General features: G+C 32.6%; 4 protein-coding genes across 4 annotated transcripts; 2 read left to right on the top strand and 2 right to left on the bottom strand.

Moving 5' to 3' along the window:
• The first annotated feature begins 738 nt into the window (after positions 1-738).
• Positions 739-4,380, top strand: LOC115706547 (pentatricopeptide repeat-containing protein At1g03560, mitochondrial). The gene is made up of 2 exons (XM_030634235.2): positions 739-2,224; positions 3,071-4,380. Exons 1-2 carry the CDS (start codon positions 1,109-1,111, stop codon positions 4,142-4,144), a joined length of 2,190 nt encoding a protein of 729 aa, XP_030490095.2. The 5' UTR covers positions 739-1,108; the 3' UTR covers positions 4,145-4,380.
• Positions 4,381-4,398: 18 nt separating this feature from the next.
• LOC115706555 (protein NRT1/ PTR FAMILY 7.3) lies at positions 4,399-9,308 on the bottom strand. The gene is made up of 5 exons (XM_061107097.1): positions 9,065-9,308; positions 7,423-7,566; positions 7,111-7,328; positions 5,710-6,275; positions 4,399-5,378 (listed from the first exon to the last, which is right to left on the bottom strand). Exons 2-5 carry the CDS (start codon positions 7,553-7,555, stop codon positions 4,493-4,495), a joined length of 1,803 nt encoding a protein of 600 aa, XP_060963080.1. The 5' UTR covers positions 7,556-7,566; positions 9,065-9,308; the 3' UTR covers positions 4,399-4,492.
• Positions 9,309-9,534: 226 nt separating this feature from the next.
• Positions 9,535-11,368, bottom strand: LOC133031845 (17.6 kDa class II heat shock protein-like). Its single transcript, XM_061105576.1, has one exon. The coding sequence runs from the start codon at positions 11,274-11,276 to the stop codon at positions 10,527-10,529; it is 750 nt and encodes a 249-aa protein (XP_060961559.1). The 5' UTR covers positions 11,277-11,368; the 3' UTR covers positions 9,535-10,526.
• A 2,691-nt stretch (positions 11,369-14,059) lies between these two features.
• On the top strand, positions 14,060-16,548 carry LOC133031844 (uncharacterized). The gene has a single exon (XM_061105574.1). It carries the CDS (start codon positions 14,177-14,179, stop codon positions 16,118-16,120), a length of 1,944 nt encoding a protein of 647 aa, XP_060961557.1. The 5' UTR covers positions 14,060-14,176; the 3' UTR covers positions 16,121-16,548.
• Positions 16,549-16,553: the final 5 nt, after the last annotated feature.

Genomic DNA, 16,553 nt, shown 5'->3' with positions numbered 1-16,553 from the left:
TAAATTGGGAAAAAAAAAATTAAACACACTAATATAATTAAAGATATATATATTTTGAACTGAAAATATCATTCAACTATACCAACTCGACCTTAATAATGACAACAATATCAGAAGGGAGATTAGACTCCGAAAAACACACAATCAACATGTAACTAAGACACTCTAGCCACAAGGTGAGCGTTTACAATCTTCAACGACACCACCAAAAGTGGATTGCAATACATTAAAATTTCGAACGACTTGCACCAACACCAAACAGTCAGATTCGATAACACTAACACCAGAGAAATCACACTTCAACCACGAGAACACTTCTTTAAGAGCCACAACTTCATCAATAAAATAAAAGTTATTAAAAGGGGTGCAAATAAAACTCTCGATACTTCTACAATGCACCCTTAAAATGGGTCAATTGATGCACCCCTTATTTATTTTGACATATGAGAGAATTTTTTAATTTAATTTTTTTTCATGGTCGTCTACGTTGTAGTTATTTAAGACATACTGCAAAAAATTAAGAGATTCAGAAAAATTTAATACCTTGAAAATAAGTTTAAATAGTCTATTGTACACAAGACTCTTTTATTTTATATAGGTGTGAAATAAATTTTTTGAACCTTATTTTCAGCGTGTTAATTTTTTTTTTTGAATTTCTTAAAATTTTACAAAATATACTAAATAACTACAACATAAATAACCATATAAAAAATTAGATTAAATTTTTCTCACCGATGCCGAAACATATAGGGGTGCATCTAAAACCTCCTTCATCTATTCTCTCAAAACTTTTCTTTATTCCAATTTTGCCCTCAAACATAGGGCGAGAGACAGACCTCTTCCTCTTCTTCCACTCACGCAGCCTTTGCTTCCTTCTCTCTACTCTCTTTTCTCGCCGTCTCTACCTCCGGCGACGGCAAACGGCAACGGAAGTGACTCCTCTAACAACAGGTTTCTCTACGCTCTCTTCTTTCATTCTATTCAAACTGTTTCTCTTTCATTATTATTGAATGAATTGATTAGAGACTTAAAAGAGTGAAGATTTTGAGAAAAATATCTTAGAAGTTTCAGTGGATGATTTGATTAAGCTTAAACTAGGGTTAGAAGGATGTATTTGAAAGGTTTGATCTTTGGTAAAGTAGCCATGAATAAGGTTTCAAGAATCAATGGAAGGAGATTTCTTTGTAGTTTCGCCATTTCTGCACCTTTGAATTATTCATCGGTTGCTCACTCTTCAAGGCCTTTAAGAAACTTTAATAAAGAGTTTGAGAGTTGGAATTGGAGAGGCATTCACTCTTCTCCGTCGACTGAGCTGATGAGCTATCAATCAGCTAATGATTTGATACTTGGTTTTGAAGATCATGCTGAGGAAGAGGAAGATGGCGTAATTAACGAGTTCTTGTCTCGATTCGTTTGGATAATGCGGGGTAAGCTCACTGATTCTTACCCTGATTTTAATAAGGAGACTATAGATGGTATGCTTTTGGTTATTGTTGAGAAGGTTGTTTTGGAGATCGAAAAGGGTGGTGTTGAGCAGATGCTTGGTTCTTCGGCGGAATCTACTACTGCTTCGCAGGAGTTTAGTGAAGATTTGTGGATAACAGTTTGGGAGGTGAGTAATATGGTTATGGATGATATGAAAAAGGCGGTTAAGAAGGAGAAAATGAAGGGTTTTTTGCAATGTGAAGAGGTTAAGGAGTTGTGTAGGTTTGCTGGTGAGATTGGTATTAGAGGGGATATGTTGAGGGAGCTTAGGTTTAAGTGGGCTCGCGAGAAAATGGAAGAGAGTGAGTTTTATCAAGGTTTGGAGCGTCTTAGAGACGAAGCTAAAGCTCAAGATGAACAAGGTGAAGAAGCTGTGGCCGATGGGGCTGAAGCTGCTGTTGTGGTTGGGGCGGAAGAGGAGGACAAACCTAAAGCTGTGTCTCTTCCCAAGAGACGAGGGAAGATAAGGTACAAGATTTATGGTCTTGATCTTTCTGACCCAAAGTGGGCTATGGTGGCAGATAAAGTTAATGAGGCTGCAGAAGTAATTTGGCCTGAAGAACCGAAACCAATATCTGGGGAATGCAAACTTGTTACTGATAAAATAGTTTCATTGACTGAGAAAGATGATCCATCTCCACTTTTGGCTGAATGGGCAGAGCTTCTTCAACCTAGTAAAGTTGATTGGACCAATTTGCTTGATAGATTGAAAGAACAGAATACTGAGCTGTACTTTAAGGTAAACAAACATTGCATATGACATGTATTATGCTAGTAGTAAGAGTTGTGAGTTTTTCTTTTGACCATTTTTGGCTAAATTCCATGTTACACTTTGTGATTACTATTTACCTTTTTTCTTTTTTCACAACAATTTTGCATTGTTTATCACCAGCTTTAACTTTATATAAGTAGCAATGACATCAGACTGTAAAAGACTATAAGTTAAATATATCTAATAATCTGATTCTGAATCATGCAAATATTATAATTAGTTAATATGATTTTAGGGTAAGAAGTGGGAGAGAACAGCCTTGGTAAGTAATTTAGTATGTTTCATTGTTGGCTCTTAAATAATTCTGATATCATTAGGTTTCATAAAAAATTTTCTACAATAAAAATCATGTTCTATAAAGTGTATATTTTATCGATTTGCATAGTAAGGTATCTTTGTTCTGTTTTGTTTTGCTGAAGTGTTCAGATTTCTTCATTCTGTGTTTCAGTTTAAATATTATGTAAAATCTAACACTGACAGAGTCATTTACGTGTGTACATAACTATATACCATTTTTATTTAGACTAAAAACATATAAAAATCTCAAAAAACTGACTTTTGTTCTGTACATGAGTTAAAAAGTTAACATCTTATGTCTGTTTTTTGCTATTATTTACCGATCCGCAAATAATGTAGTCTAGCAAACATTCAAATTTTGAATGCACTCTTTTTTGTATTAGAGCTCGAGGTATCCCTACTTATGTTATTAAAATTTTTTCCTTTTATGCCGAGACAAATCTGATACTGGACATGTTTTGTTTATGTGAACTGTATCTTCGTAATTTCTGATGTCAAACGGGATTTGTTTTGTAGGTAGCAGAACTTTTATTAAGCGAGAAGTCTTTCCAAGCAAATATTCGTGATTACTCAAAGCTTATCGATGCTCATGCTAAAGAGAACCGTTTGGAAGATGCAGAGAGAATCCTCAAAAAGATGACTGAAAATGGTATCATGCCTGATATTTTGACTGCCACTGTTTTGGTTCACATGTACAGCAAGGTTGGAAATCTTGAACGTGCAGAAGAAGCGTACGAAAGTTTGAGGGCCCAAGGTTTCCAACTAGACTTTAATCTTTACAATTCCATGATCATGGCTTATGTCAATGCCAAGCAACCTGGAAAAGCGCATAAAATAGTGAGGGATATGGAAGCGAGCAATATCAATCCCACAGAGGAGATGTACATGGCTGTGTTTCGATCATTTTCCCATAAAGGAGATTGCATTGGAGCCTTAAATATTTCCAGTTCCTTGCTGTGTGCTGGGTACCAAGTAAATGCCGAGACTTGTAAATTGCTTGTCGAGGCATATGGGAAAGCTGGCGAATCTGTTAATGCAAGGAACTACTTTGACCACTTAAGAAAACTTGGTGAAATGCCAGACGACGAGTGCACTGGAAACATGATTTCAGCTTATCAAGTGAAGAACCAATTGGGTCTAGCCTTGGAACTTTTGTTGCAGCTCGAGAAGGATGGTTTCGAACCGGGAGTAGCTACTTACACTGTTCTTGTGGATTGGTTAGGAAAACTAAAACTAGTTGAGGAGGCCGAGCAAGTGGTGGCCAAAATTTCCGAGCTGGGTGAAGCTCCTCCGCTTAAACTTCATGTAAGCCTTTGTGATATGTATTCAAAGGCTGGAATTGAGAAAAAGGCTCTACAAGCTTTGGGGGTTCTCGAGGCTAGAAAGGAAGAATTGGGTCAGGGTGAGTTCGAGAGGATCATAGATGGACTTGTGGCTGGCGGCTTTCAGCAACAGGCTCGTAGGATGGGGCAGTTGATGGAGGCACAAGGTTTCACCATTTCCGATCCATTGAAGGTAAAGTTGATGGCGAAGCAAACTTTTCAAAGCACCGGACAAACTTTTCAAAGGACCAGACGAACCCGGGTATGACATAATTTGGATTCGTTTAAGGCTTTTTAGTTGCTATGTTTCGATAGTTCACTCAAACTTAATATTTAAATTATATAAATGTGTTTTGATGTAATAAATAGAGAGAATCTATTATTAGAAAATGGATTAAGTAGTAGGAAATTTTTGATATTTTATTTAAACATTTACTAAATATTTCTGAAATTTCATCAGAACACTTCTAAATTTCAAAACTTTGTTAAACAGGTTTTCATTCACTTGTCTTCTTGAATTGATTTTGATCATTTAGAATGTCATTTTCTCTAATTTGAACTTTTTAATACTAATCAACAATTTCTAAAGGCAATCAAGGTAGCTTTACAAGATTATCTAAGTTGAATCTAAAACTCTCATTTCAGTTTCACCATCTCTTTTCTCAAAAGATATAGGCTTATAATGCTTAGCACAAACAACAAATAATCCGAAATTGAGTGCAGCCAAAGCAGCTGATAAGAAGTAAAACCAATCCAAATGGCCATCATTTAGGTTAGGAGGAACCCAACCGGGTTTCTTCCCATCACTCGAAGATGTAATCCTCATCACGATACTTAAAATAGCGCTAGCACCGTAGCTCCCCATGGCCGAAGCAGACAACGATAACCCTATTCCCAAGCTCTTTAACCCGTCGGGTGCTTGTGAAGCAAAAAATTCCATCCGAGCCACATAGACAAACGCGTCCGAAGCTCCCACTAGAAAGTACTGCGGAATTTGCCACAAAATGCTCAAAGAGCTAGTCTCCTGTTCGAGGGAACCAATGGCGAATTTCCTCCTTTGTTGCTCGACGAATCCAGCTACCAACATGGCTAGTGAGGCAATAGCGAGCCCTATTCCTATCCTCTCTAAGGCACTCGGAAGCTTTGGCTCACGTTTTGTTACTTTAACATGCAAAGGGAATACGAGTCTCTCGTATAGTATGATGAAGAGCGATGTGAAGATGAAATCAAATACAGTCATGCTTGCAGGAGGGATATCGAAGCTAAAGACTCTTCGGTTCATAACCGCGCCTTGTTCAATGAAAAGCGAAAGCATTTGAACAAAAACTACAGAGGAGAAGATTGTGCAAAGCCATATTGGTAATAATCTTAACACACATTTTACTTCTTCAACTTGAGTGACAGTACAAACATGCCATGGATTTTGTGTGCTTTTGCCTTCGGTTGTTGTTGTGATTAGTTTAATATCTTCTGTCATAATGATTGCAGCCTGGTCAAGAAACCTATATGAAAGAAAATATCATTAAAAATCTCAACATTTTAAAATAGAATGGCATCAATTTAAAGCAAAGAAAAGCAAAAGAAATTAAGAGCAAAAATGACATTTTTAAGAACTTAATACTTACAAATATTACTATGAAAATTGTCTTTGATGTATTAAAATAAATGGGAATTCATACTTAGGATTACAAAAATGTATGAACCAACTAATAGTTTTTGGTTAAGAAATTCTAATTGAAATGAGAAATTATATTTAAATAACGTACGATTTTGACTATTTATTATATTGATATATAGTTTGAATTAACTAAAAATCATAACATACATACTTACTTGAAGCCATTACTATGAAGAATCCTCCTCATTCCATTTCTTTCACTCTCTTTCAAATCAACTTCATAAAGCTCTTGATCACCATTCAAGGGCATCTTGAGATTAAATTTTCTAAAAGAGGCAACAATAACTTGAGAAAACCTAGAGATGGGATTCCCACAAGGCTTAAAACGCCTATACTTCAAATTCCCACTTAAGAGAAAACCATAAGCAACAATGGAAGATAAAGTACAAATCCGAAAAGCCAACACCCATTGCCCCATGTCCTCGATGTAAACCAAAATCGTCTCGGCGGCTAGGGCACCGAGGTTTAGAGCCAAGTAAAAGTAGGTAAAGAATGAAGCTTTGGAGTGTCTTTCCTTTGGATCTTCCTCATCAAATTGGTCAGCTCCAAATGCAGCAAGTGCAGCCTCAGCTGCCCCATTTCCTAAGGCAATTAGGTATATTGATGTGTAGAATAATGCTATTTGGAATGGTTTGTGAGCCTCACATGGCTCACCAATCTTTCCACAACCTTGAGGAGTGAGTAGAAATATGTGTGTTGATAAGGACAATGCTATTAAACCCTACAAAAAAAAAAGTATAAGCATTTAAACTAAGTTAATACTAGTGATTATATAAACTAGTTTAATAAGTAAAGCGAGTTAGTAATATTTTGAAAGTCTTTCGTATTAGCTGATCTATTTTAATCAGACTACTAGTATTTCACTTATAATACCAAAATTAATAAACTAACGAAACAAATTTACTCACCAAAAAAATAAAAGGAGTAGTACTACACATTTTATTTCAGAAAAAAAGTCTTAACTGTGTGAATCTCATTTTCTCCGAACTCAACAATAAAGTTACTACTAGGTCGAAAAAATATGTTTAATTTTGTCAAAACAAAGCTATTTGAAAAATCCAAAGAACATTTATACATTAATAAATGAATAAATAAGATTTATCCCACTGAATTATAACCCTCGTAGAGTTTTGTCCTATAAACTGTTCTTTGTTGTAAAATTTCACTTGAATTATAAAAATTATTACAAACATCTCTATGCAGTTGTAATTTGTTCATTTCTTTAAACAATTTGTTGATATAATACTAACATGACGTTTATCAAGCCTAGTTCAAGAGTTCACGAAAAAAAAATAAATGCATAAATAATAGTCTAATAACAAGGGCAAAATTTTACAGGGTTATAGTTTAGGGGACACAAATATTATTTATACTTAATAAATTATAAGTATAGTCTAGTGTTAGTACAACTTTCGTAAGAAAACCTAAATCCTTTTCTCTCGAAGTAAAATTATAGTCCAATCAAGACGATATCTAACTATAAAATTACTCGATTTCCGAAACACAATAAGCATAAGTTTATCGAAAGGAAGATGTTAAAGGATTGAAAAACTTACAATAATGTAAATGACTTGAAAGATGAGACAAGTTAGGTATCTTCCCAAGTAAGAGTCACTAAGAAAAGCACCAATTAATGAGAAGAGATAGACTGTTCCTATCCATGTGGTAAATGTGTGTGCAGCCTCAGCATGAGAGTACCTCAAAACTGATTTTGAGAACACAACCAAGTTCACTTCAACACCTGAAAATCCCAATATGACCAGTCCTTGATTCACTGCAAAATTAATTTCAATTACCCAAATATTAAAAAAAAATATATATTGAAATTAAATAAATAAATAAATAATAATACAATTAATTAAAATTACCTAGAAGCAAAATTCCACATCTCCATGTACCACTAGTCTCTTTTAGAGCTGGTTTTCCATAGCAATCAACTGAACCATCTTTTGTGATATTTTTATTATTCTTATTATCTCTAATACCTTCTTCTTCCTCCATTTTTTTAATTTCTTTGATATCAATATATAAAATTATTATTAAAATAATAAAATTAATATTAAATGCAAAAAATTACCCTACATGATTTTTGATCAAACTAAAAAGTAAAATATTTGGAGATTATTATCAATTAATTATTGGATTTTTTTAATTGTGTATAATTTATCCATAATTTTTTAAACACTATCTCAATTTGTTGTGGGATAAGTTGATGAATACATATCTTTGTATCTATTAATCAAAAACACTTTCAAATTATATCTATTCTAGATAAAATGTGGCTATATAACAGAATTCTTGGTTTATGAAAAATTATTGGGTGACTTTTTTTTTAAATAAAAAAAAAAATAACAAATTATTAGATGTTGACACGTAAAGGGTCAGCCTCTATGTAGTTAGTTAAACCTAAATATAATTAATCTACTTAAAGTGTTGTAATTAATAATAAATTTGTTCATATTGTTGATTTTTTTTAAAAAAATTATTTTCAAATTTTGATATTTAGAATTAGTTAAATTTTAAATATTATTTTAAATTAAATTTGAATGTTTTGATAGTTTAACCAGATGCATAATAATTAATGTTTTGATAGTTTAAATTAAATTTGAATGTTTTAAATTTGACGGATAATAATATTTCTTTAATTACTATTACAAAGTATAATAGTAATTTTTGTTTTTATTTAAATCACTGTTATGCTTTCAAATTTTAATGATTATCACTACATTGAATATTATTAATTTTAAAATTATAATATTAAAAAAAACTAAAAACTAAAATAAAATTAACATACGTGACTTGACAAGTAACATCTATCTAGTGTTATTAAAATATACTTACTTTTGTGAGTGAGTTATATCCCCATCATCCACTTAAGTCTAACACATAAATTACATTAATTTAAAGGGTATAATAGGAACATTGTTTATAAAAGTGGGTATATTTTAAAGAATATAGAAATAAAGATAAAAATTAAAATATGTAAAGTAAAATGAGTATACAATGTAATTTTCTGATTTATTGTTCTGTTTTAATATTTAAAATTTGACATATTTTGAACTAAATTTAATGTTATTAATTGTCAAATTTAATTAATTATTGTTTTATTAATATAGAAAAGAAAAGAAGAGATTTTTATTATTGAGATTGGAGTATTTAACAAGGATATATATGACTTAATTATTGAATATATATATTTTTTCTGTTAAGAAAATGGAATTTGTTTTTTAATTGTTTTATTTTGTCATTTTATTTGTGAAAAAGTGAGGTGTACAGTGCTCCCAATGTAGTCTTTTTGTATTTGTGCCTAACACTTTTTTTAGAAAAATACAAAATATTTAATAACAATAATAAACATTACAAAAAGAAAATTATTAACCATAATTATGATAAAAAATACAAGATAGAATTAGAAGAGAATAAGTTCTTGTAGAAAAAGAGAAAATCCCATGATAATATATACACATATATATAATATAATATGATCACATCATATAATAATAAAAGTACCTTAAAATGTTGTTTGGAACTTGGATCATCAAATTATTCTTTGGAGTTTTTGTACAAGAGAAGAAAGAAGAGGAAGAAGAAGAAGAAGAAGAAGAAGAAGAAGAAGAATTTATGTGAGAGTGAGAGAGATTTGAGAAGACATGGCACTTTTTGTGATGAGTAATAATGTATGTATCTACCAAACACTTAATTACTCTTAATTCTCACATTTATTTCCCTTTAATAAAAAACATAATTATTTTTTTTTTCCTAAAACAAACTTTTCATTTTCACAAAATTAACAAATAAGGTTTTGGTGAGTTTCACATAAAAAAAAAAACAAAGAAAAAAAAAAGGGTTTTGGTGAGATTGTTATTATTAATGTTATTCAGCCTTTTTTTTTTTTCATATTAATTAGAATAATTATTGAATTAAATTAAATATGTAAAACTTAATGTATAATTTGAATAATTAGAAGTATGTTACTTTTATTTAAGATATTACATTTAGACTAATTTGCCATAAACTTAATTTATTTTTTAAAATATATTGATATGAAGAAGTAAAACATACATAAATACAATCATTAACTATATCTTAACTATCACAACAACAATAATTAATTATTATTCTTAAATGAAAATAAAAAAAAAATTCAAAATAATAAAAAATAATTTTCAATATTAATATTTAAATTTACTTCGGTTTTAGATTTTTTACAGTATTATGTTATTTTTTATTAGTATATTCAAATTAATTTTTAAATAAAAAATAAAAATTTAATAACATAAAACAATCAATGATTGTCACCTGATAATTTATTTGATATTTAATAATTAAATATTTATACTTAAAATTACTGTAAAAAAAATTAAACTTAAATTTTAATTTATAATTAAAACTAAATTTAAATATTTATATAATAAATTACTCAAATAATAATTACACATTGTTTATGAAAATTCATAGTATATATACCTACTATACCAAACTATAATTTTATTATAAAATTTTGGCTAATTAGTAATTTTTCTCCCTGAACTTTGACATGTAGTAAATTGTGCTCCCTGAACTTTTTTGGTCGTTAAAAATTCCCCTTGAACTATTGAGATCGATTGTTAAATTTAAGGACTTTTGTCTAATTTCATTCAATTTTACTGTTTCAGTAATTGTTTATGTACTTAACCATGCTCCCTAGACTTTGATATCTACCAAATCATGCCCCTCAAACTTTGATATGTACTAAATCATGCCCCTTGAACTTTCATCCATGTTAGAATTTTCTACTAAAATTAGACAAAAGTCCTTAAATTTAACAATCTCAATAGTTCGGGAGAATTTTTAACGGCTAAAAAAGTTCAGGGAGTACAACTTATTACATGTCAAAGTTCAGGGGAAAAATTACTAATTAGCCTAAAATTTTAATAATTTGATAAATATTGTGATTTAAAGTTATTAAAAATTATTATTATTACTAATAATTTCAAGCACCCTTGACCTCAATGATCTTAGGTCTCTTAGTCACCAGCGGCGGAATTTTCCGAACAGTTACAGTCAAAATTCCGTCGTTATAAGCGGCAGAGACACGGTCTTTGTCGCTATTCTCCAGCAAACAAAACTTCCTCATAAATTTCCCAACTCTCCTTTCCATCCTCAAATACTTAACTCCATCACCACCACCACCATTCTCATCCTCCGGCCTCCACCGTTCTCCGGCAACCACCAAAACACCGTCGTCCTCCACCTGAACTTTGATCTGAGAAGGCTTAATTCCGGGCATGTCCACCACAATAGCGTAGGCGTCAGCGTACTCGATCACGTCGGCCGGGGTGGCCGCCATGGCCTTGACATCTCTCACATAAGCTTTGGTTGGGTTGTTGTTTTGAAACTTTCCGGCACTGGCACCGGCGCCGGGTCCGGTGACGGCGGCGGAAGAGTGGTGGTCGAAATTTTCTGGGAATTCTAAGATGTTTCCGAGGATTGAGAAGAGGGGTTGGGAAATTAATCTGATGTTGTTGTTGTTTGTGAAATCCATTGAAGAACAAAGATTGAAGCTTTGTGTGTTTGAGATCTTTCTGAGTGTTATGGGTTTGATATTAGTTGAATCACTGAGAATGGTATATATATATATTTGTACATATAGGAATGGGAAGAGAGTGTTCTGGAGATTAGTAGAGTGATCAGGTGAACACAGAATGGTTTTGTCTATAGACTCTAGAATGGTGAAGAACATAGTTGAAAGTTCCTAAGTGAAATTACTATTTTGCCCATTTAATTTGTCTGTATTTTTCTTTACGAGAAAAAAATTTACAAAATTATTATTTTGCCTTATATTTTTTTTTAAGGGTAAATACCATTTTGGACCCTCTGTTTTACAAAAGTTACCAGTTGGACCCTGTGTTTTGTTAAATGACAAAATGGACACTGTATTTTCTAAAATAGTACATATAGGACCCTGAATTGATTTTTTGTCAAAATAAAGTTTAATTATAATCCGATCTAAAAATACTATGACAAAACTGTTTACATTTATTGTATCTGTTCGTATTAAGCATTGTCTTCAAGTTGGTTGTATTAAAAAAAAGTTGTCAAAAATTAAGCTTAGGGTCTTATTTTTACTATTTTATAAAATACAGGGTCCATTTTGTCATTTAACAAAACACATGGTCCAATCTGTAACTTTTGCAAAACAAAGAGTCCAAAATGGTATTTACCCTTTTTTTTAATAATGAATAAATATTTTATTAAAAATAATGAGAGAGTAATGTACTGTTAATTTAAGATTATGAACATAAATTAAATTTACTTAAAAAAAAAAAGTAAACTAATAAAATTCTCTAACAAACATCTTTAAAATTTAATACAAATAAAAAATATCGTAGAGAATAAAAAAAACAAAACCAAGCTTTGAGAGCCCAAAATTAAGTAATTAAATTTGGGAAATTTGAATTTCCATGCTTAAATAACCCATATATTATTTCCCTAAACTAATACTATACATAATTAATTTTATATGACACTTTTTGTATTTTTCCCATAATACCCTCCCCACCTACATCTACCCACTCCAACCTTTTTCTCATCAATTCAACAAACAAAATCCCCACCCGAAAGCTTCCACAACCACCAAAATTTTTTTCTTCTCTTCACTCATCACTAAAAGCTACAACCTTCCACACTACAAGCTACCACACTAATCCACCACATTAGAAGCAAGAACACATACAAGCTCCATCAATGGGTAAGTAATTAATTTTTTTTTTTTTTCTAAATCTTGTTTGTTGTTGTCATATTTAATTAAGAATGTTGTGTTTGATGATTGATCTGTGGATTGTTGCTGTTATTTTGCTATTTTTTCTGTTATAATTTTTGCTGCATGTGAAAACTGGGATTTTGCTGTTTTTCTGCATTTTTTTTCGTCGGGTCCGATGGGGCCCGATGCTGGCCCGATGGGTGGCCCGACGTGGGAAAAAATTTGTTGACAGGGGTGAAGACCCGATGGGTCCGATGGTCCATCACTGGGTCCGATGGTCGGACCCTCCTCGGGTCCGATGTTTTTTTCTGAATTTTTTTTTTATTTTTTGGAACAAGGGTCCGATGGTCCCCATAGGGGTCCGATGGTCGGACCATCGGACCCATCGGCCCAAATTATTTTTTTTAATTTTTTATTATTTTTTTAAATTTTTTAATATACGGTCCGATCCTTGTGGGGTCCGATGGTCGGACCATCGGACCAATCGGACCCTACGGGATTTTTTTTTTATATTTTTAATCTATTATTATTTTTTATTTATTATTATTAATTTATTTTATATTGATCTATTATTTGTGTTATTAGTTATTTTTTTATTAATCATTATTAGTTATTAATTATTATTTTAGTTAATGTTTTAAGAATTACTTTTTTTTTTTAGTTATTTTATTAACTATAAATTATGAATTATTATTAATTATTGTTTATTTTTTTAATCTATTATTATTTTTTATTTATTATTATTAATTATTATTAATTATTATTTTTTTAATATATTATGAATTATTATTAATTATTGTTTATTTTTTTAATCTATTATTATTTTTTATTTATTATTATTAATTTATTTTATATTGATTTATTATTTGTGTTATTAGTTATTTTTTTATTAATCATTATTAGTTATTAATTATTATTTTAGTTAATGTTTTAAGAATTATTGTTTTTTAGTTATTTTATTAACTATAAATTATGAATTATTATGAATTATTGTTTATTTTTTATGGTTTGAGTAATAATTATTAATTATATTTTATTATCAATTAATAATTATTTTTTAATTATTAAATTTTTTTATTATGAATTATTAATTATTGTTTTATTATGAATTATGAATTATTATTTTATTATCAATTAATTATTATTGTTTTGTTATTAATGATTAATTAAGATTTTTTTTCGGTGAGATTTTTGTTGTAAATTATAACTGTGTTTTTTTAAATATATGTGACAGGTTCAACTGTTAATGCGTGTGTTATGTATAATGGTGTTTGGGAGTTTGATGGTAGAGATTGGGTTTATAAACGGGGCGACAATTTGACATTTGACATTGATCCAAACCTCAGCTACTCAGGTTTGGTTGATGTTTTGTACAAAGAACTGGATGTCGACAAAGTGGAGTATGACTTGAAATTGGAAGTACATTACAAGTACAAGAAAGGCTTTGAGTATCGCCCTGAAGTTATTGGAAATGATAAGCGTGCAAGGTACTTTTTATCTACACTTGCGAAGAAGCCAGATGAATTTACTCCTTTGTTTGTGACTTTGTTAAAGAAGAATGTTTGCGTTGATCCTAGTCCCACACCAAGTTTTGTTAAGGATAATCGTAGCGAGGTTGGGAGTTTTGTTGGTCCAGAAACAAATCCAGAGGTGTTGGTTGCAGATGTATTACCTGAATTAAACAATATGATGCCGAGTGCTGATATTGTAGCACAAATGCCGTTCATCGATGGTTTTTTTAATGGTCCGGACACGAATGTTATGTTGAGGGCAATGATGGCGTAAGAGACGACCAAGGTACAGAGGCCCCTGCTGCTGTACCTTTGAACTTGACTCCACTATCGTACCAAATACCACCGAGGCCACCGACACGGAAAAGAATGCCCCGTAGAGAAAATTGTCAAACACCTGGTATTAGTAGTAGTCGTCCAGGCGAAACCAGTCATGCTAGAGGAACTACTGACAGTACAGGTCCTAATAATGGTAGAGAGACCAATGATATTAGTGGTCCTACTGATGCTCGAGGTACCAATGTGACTGGATGGAGCGATCCATTTTCTTCTTCGACAAGTTACGGTAAATTCAAGGAGAAAATGTATACAAGAGAAGACATCGAGGATCATAGTCATTATATATCTACGGGTGGCACACCAGGCGGGGAGTTACATGTGGGAAAGTTTTTTAGAGACAAAGAGCATTTAAAGATGGTTGTTGGCCTGTATGCAATGAAGAAATGGTTTGACTACTACGTTAGGAAGTCCGGTACTGATATTTGGTACGTCACATGTAAGGATACAGATTGTGGGTGGAGATTAAGAGCGAAGAAGAACGTACTTTCTAACATGTTTGAGGTGAGTACATTTCATAATGTACATACATGTTCCCTTGATCTTCGAGGAAAAGATAACCGTCAAGCATCACCTGTAATAGTTGCCCATCTAATTAAGGATAAGTTCACAACTGACGGCTCGGATCAGTTGCCCTCTGATATAAGAAAAAGTATGCACAAGGATTACGGGATCCAAATGAGTTACGAAAAGGCATGGGGGTGCAGAGAGAAGGCAATACACCTGTCTCGGGCTACACCTGAAGATTCGTACTCTTTATTACCTAGTTACTTGCACATGCTACAGTTGCGGAATCCAGGTACCATCACGGATTTTGTGGTAGAAGATGGTCGCTTCAAGTATTGTTTCTTCTCTCTGGGTCCTTCTATTCGGGGGTTTAAGTTTTGTCGACCTGTTATATGCGTTGATGGGTCTTTCTTGAAGACTAGGTATGGTGGGCAAATGTTGTGTGCAGTGGCTTTGGATGCAGGGAGTCATATCTTTCCGATAGCTTTTGCTATAGTTGACAGTGAAAACCACAATTCCTGGACCTATTTTATGAGAAAATTGAAAGAAACGATTGGTGATGTTGAGAGCTTAGCTTTTGTTTCGGATAGGCATCAAAGCATTGTTCGTGCTTTGGATATCGTGTTCCCTGATGCACACCACGGTGCATGCTACCACCACATTATTATGAACGTCAACCACAAGTTCAAGACTGACGTCTTCACGAATCACATTTACACCTGTGCGTACACGTATTCAAGATCAGAGTTTCACAGAGAATTTGAGAACATTCGGGCCATGAATCCAGCGGTTGCAAAATATCTTGAGGAAATCGGATTTGAAAAATGGGTCCGGTCGTACTTTCCAGGGGTACGTTACAATGTAATGACGAGCAACTGGGCTGAGAGCTTCAACAACACAACTAAGGATGCAAGAGGCTTCCCGATCACTGCTGCTGTAGCATTCCTGAGGTCCAAAGTCCAGAAGTGGTTTGCTTCACGAAAAGAAAAAGCTGACAAGTGGACGAAACCCCTAGCACCAGAAATGGAGGAGGACTTGACATTGCATTTTGAAAAAGGTCGGTATTTGAACGTTGACTCATGCGGGCCTTACACGTTGCAGGTTCACCCTGGAGGAACAGTTATGACCGGTGGCATAGTGGACTTGCAGGAACATACTTGCACTTGCGGCTTGTTCCAGTGCATGAAGTTTCCTTGTCCTCATGCATGTGCTGCATGTCAGGAGCGAAGTATTAGCGCGTACACACTATGCTCACCATATTACACAACTGAATATTGGAGGAGGACATATGAAGGAACAATTATGCCAGTTGGTGACGAGGATGATTGGGAATTGCCTGATGACATCAAGAACATGACAGTTGGAGTGCCTGTTGAGAAGCAACCAGTAGGGCGACCCAAGAAGCAAAAGGTTGGAAGAATTAAGAACAACCGAACTGCTTGTAACGGTGAAAGGATTATCAAATCGTGAAATTGTAGCATGTGCGGTGCCAATGGGCACAACAGAAGCACTTGCAACTACCGAGGTTAAAAATGTTATTTTAGTTTATTTGTATCGTGATGGGTTGGACTATTATGTATTGTTATTGAATTAATGTTGGACTATTTTAAACATTAGAATTTGTGATATTTTATGTTTACATAATTATTATAATTTGTTGCACGAAAGAAAGGCGTAAAATTTGTATGAACTCTTGAAAAAACATAAACATACCAATAAAAAAAACCAGTTACATTGTTATCTTAATAAATACCAAATAAAAAAAACATTTGTTCATGCTAAATTCTGGTAAAACAAATCTACACACCACCGCTCTCTAAATTTCTTCATATTCTCATCGTGCACATTATCAAACGTAGTCTCCAGCATACTATGCTCGATGTGCTCTATCACGTACATCCCG

This window comes from Cannabis sativa, chromosome X (genome assembly GCF_029168945.1).
Source record: "Cannabis sativa cultivar Pink pepper isolate KNU-18-1 chromosome X, ASM2916894v1, whole genome shotgun sequence".
Lineage (NCBI taxonomy): Eukaryota > Viridiplantae > Streptophyta > Magnoliopsida > Rosales > Cannabaceae > Cannabis > Cannabis sativa.
The sequence above is the reverse complement of the archived record's forward strand: the minus strand, read 5'-3'. Positions and strand labels throughout refer to the sequence as shown.

Coding starts and splice junctions, on each gene's coding strand:
- LOC115706547 (XM_030634235.2), top strand. CDS start 1,109: ATGTATTTGAAAGGTTTGATCTTTGGTAAAGTAGCCATGAATAAGGTT. Junction 2,225..3,070: donor ATACTGAGCTGTACTTTAAG/GTAAACAAACAT, acceptor TTTGTTTTGTAG/GTAGCAGAACTTTTATTAAG.
- LOC115706555 (XM_061107097.1), bottom strand. CDS start 7,555: ATGGAGGAAGAAGAAGGTATTAGAGATAATAAGAATAATAAAAATATC. Junction 7,329..7,422: donor ATGTGGAATTTTGCTTCTAG/GTAATTTTAATT, acceptor TTAATTTTGCAG/TGAATCAAGGACTGGTCATA. Junction 5,379..5,709: donor CTTCATAGTAATGGCTTCAA/GTAAGTATGTAT, acceptor TCTTTCATATAG/GTTTCTTGACCAGGCTGCAA.
- LOC133031845 (XM_061105576.1), bottom strand. CDS start 11,276: ATGTTCTTCACCATTCTAGAGTCTATAGACAAAACCATTCTGTGTTCA.
- LOC133031844 (XM_061105574.1), top strand. CDS start 14,177: ATGCCCCGTAGAGAAAATTGTCAAACACCTGGTATTAGTAGTAGTCGT.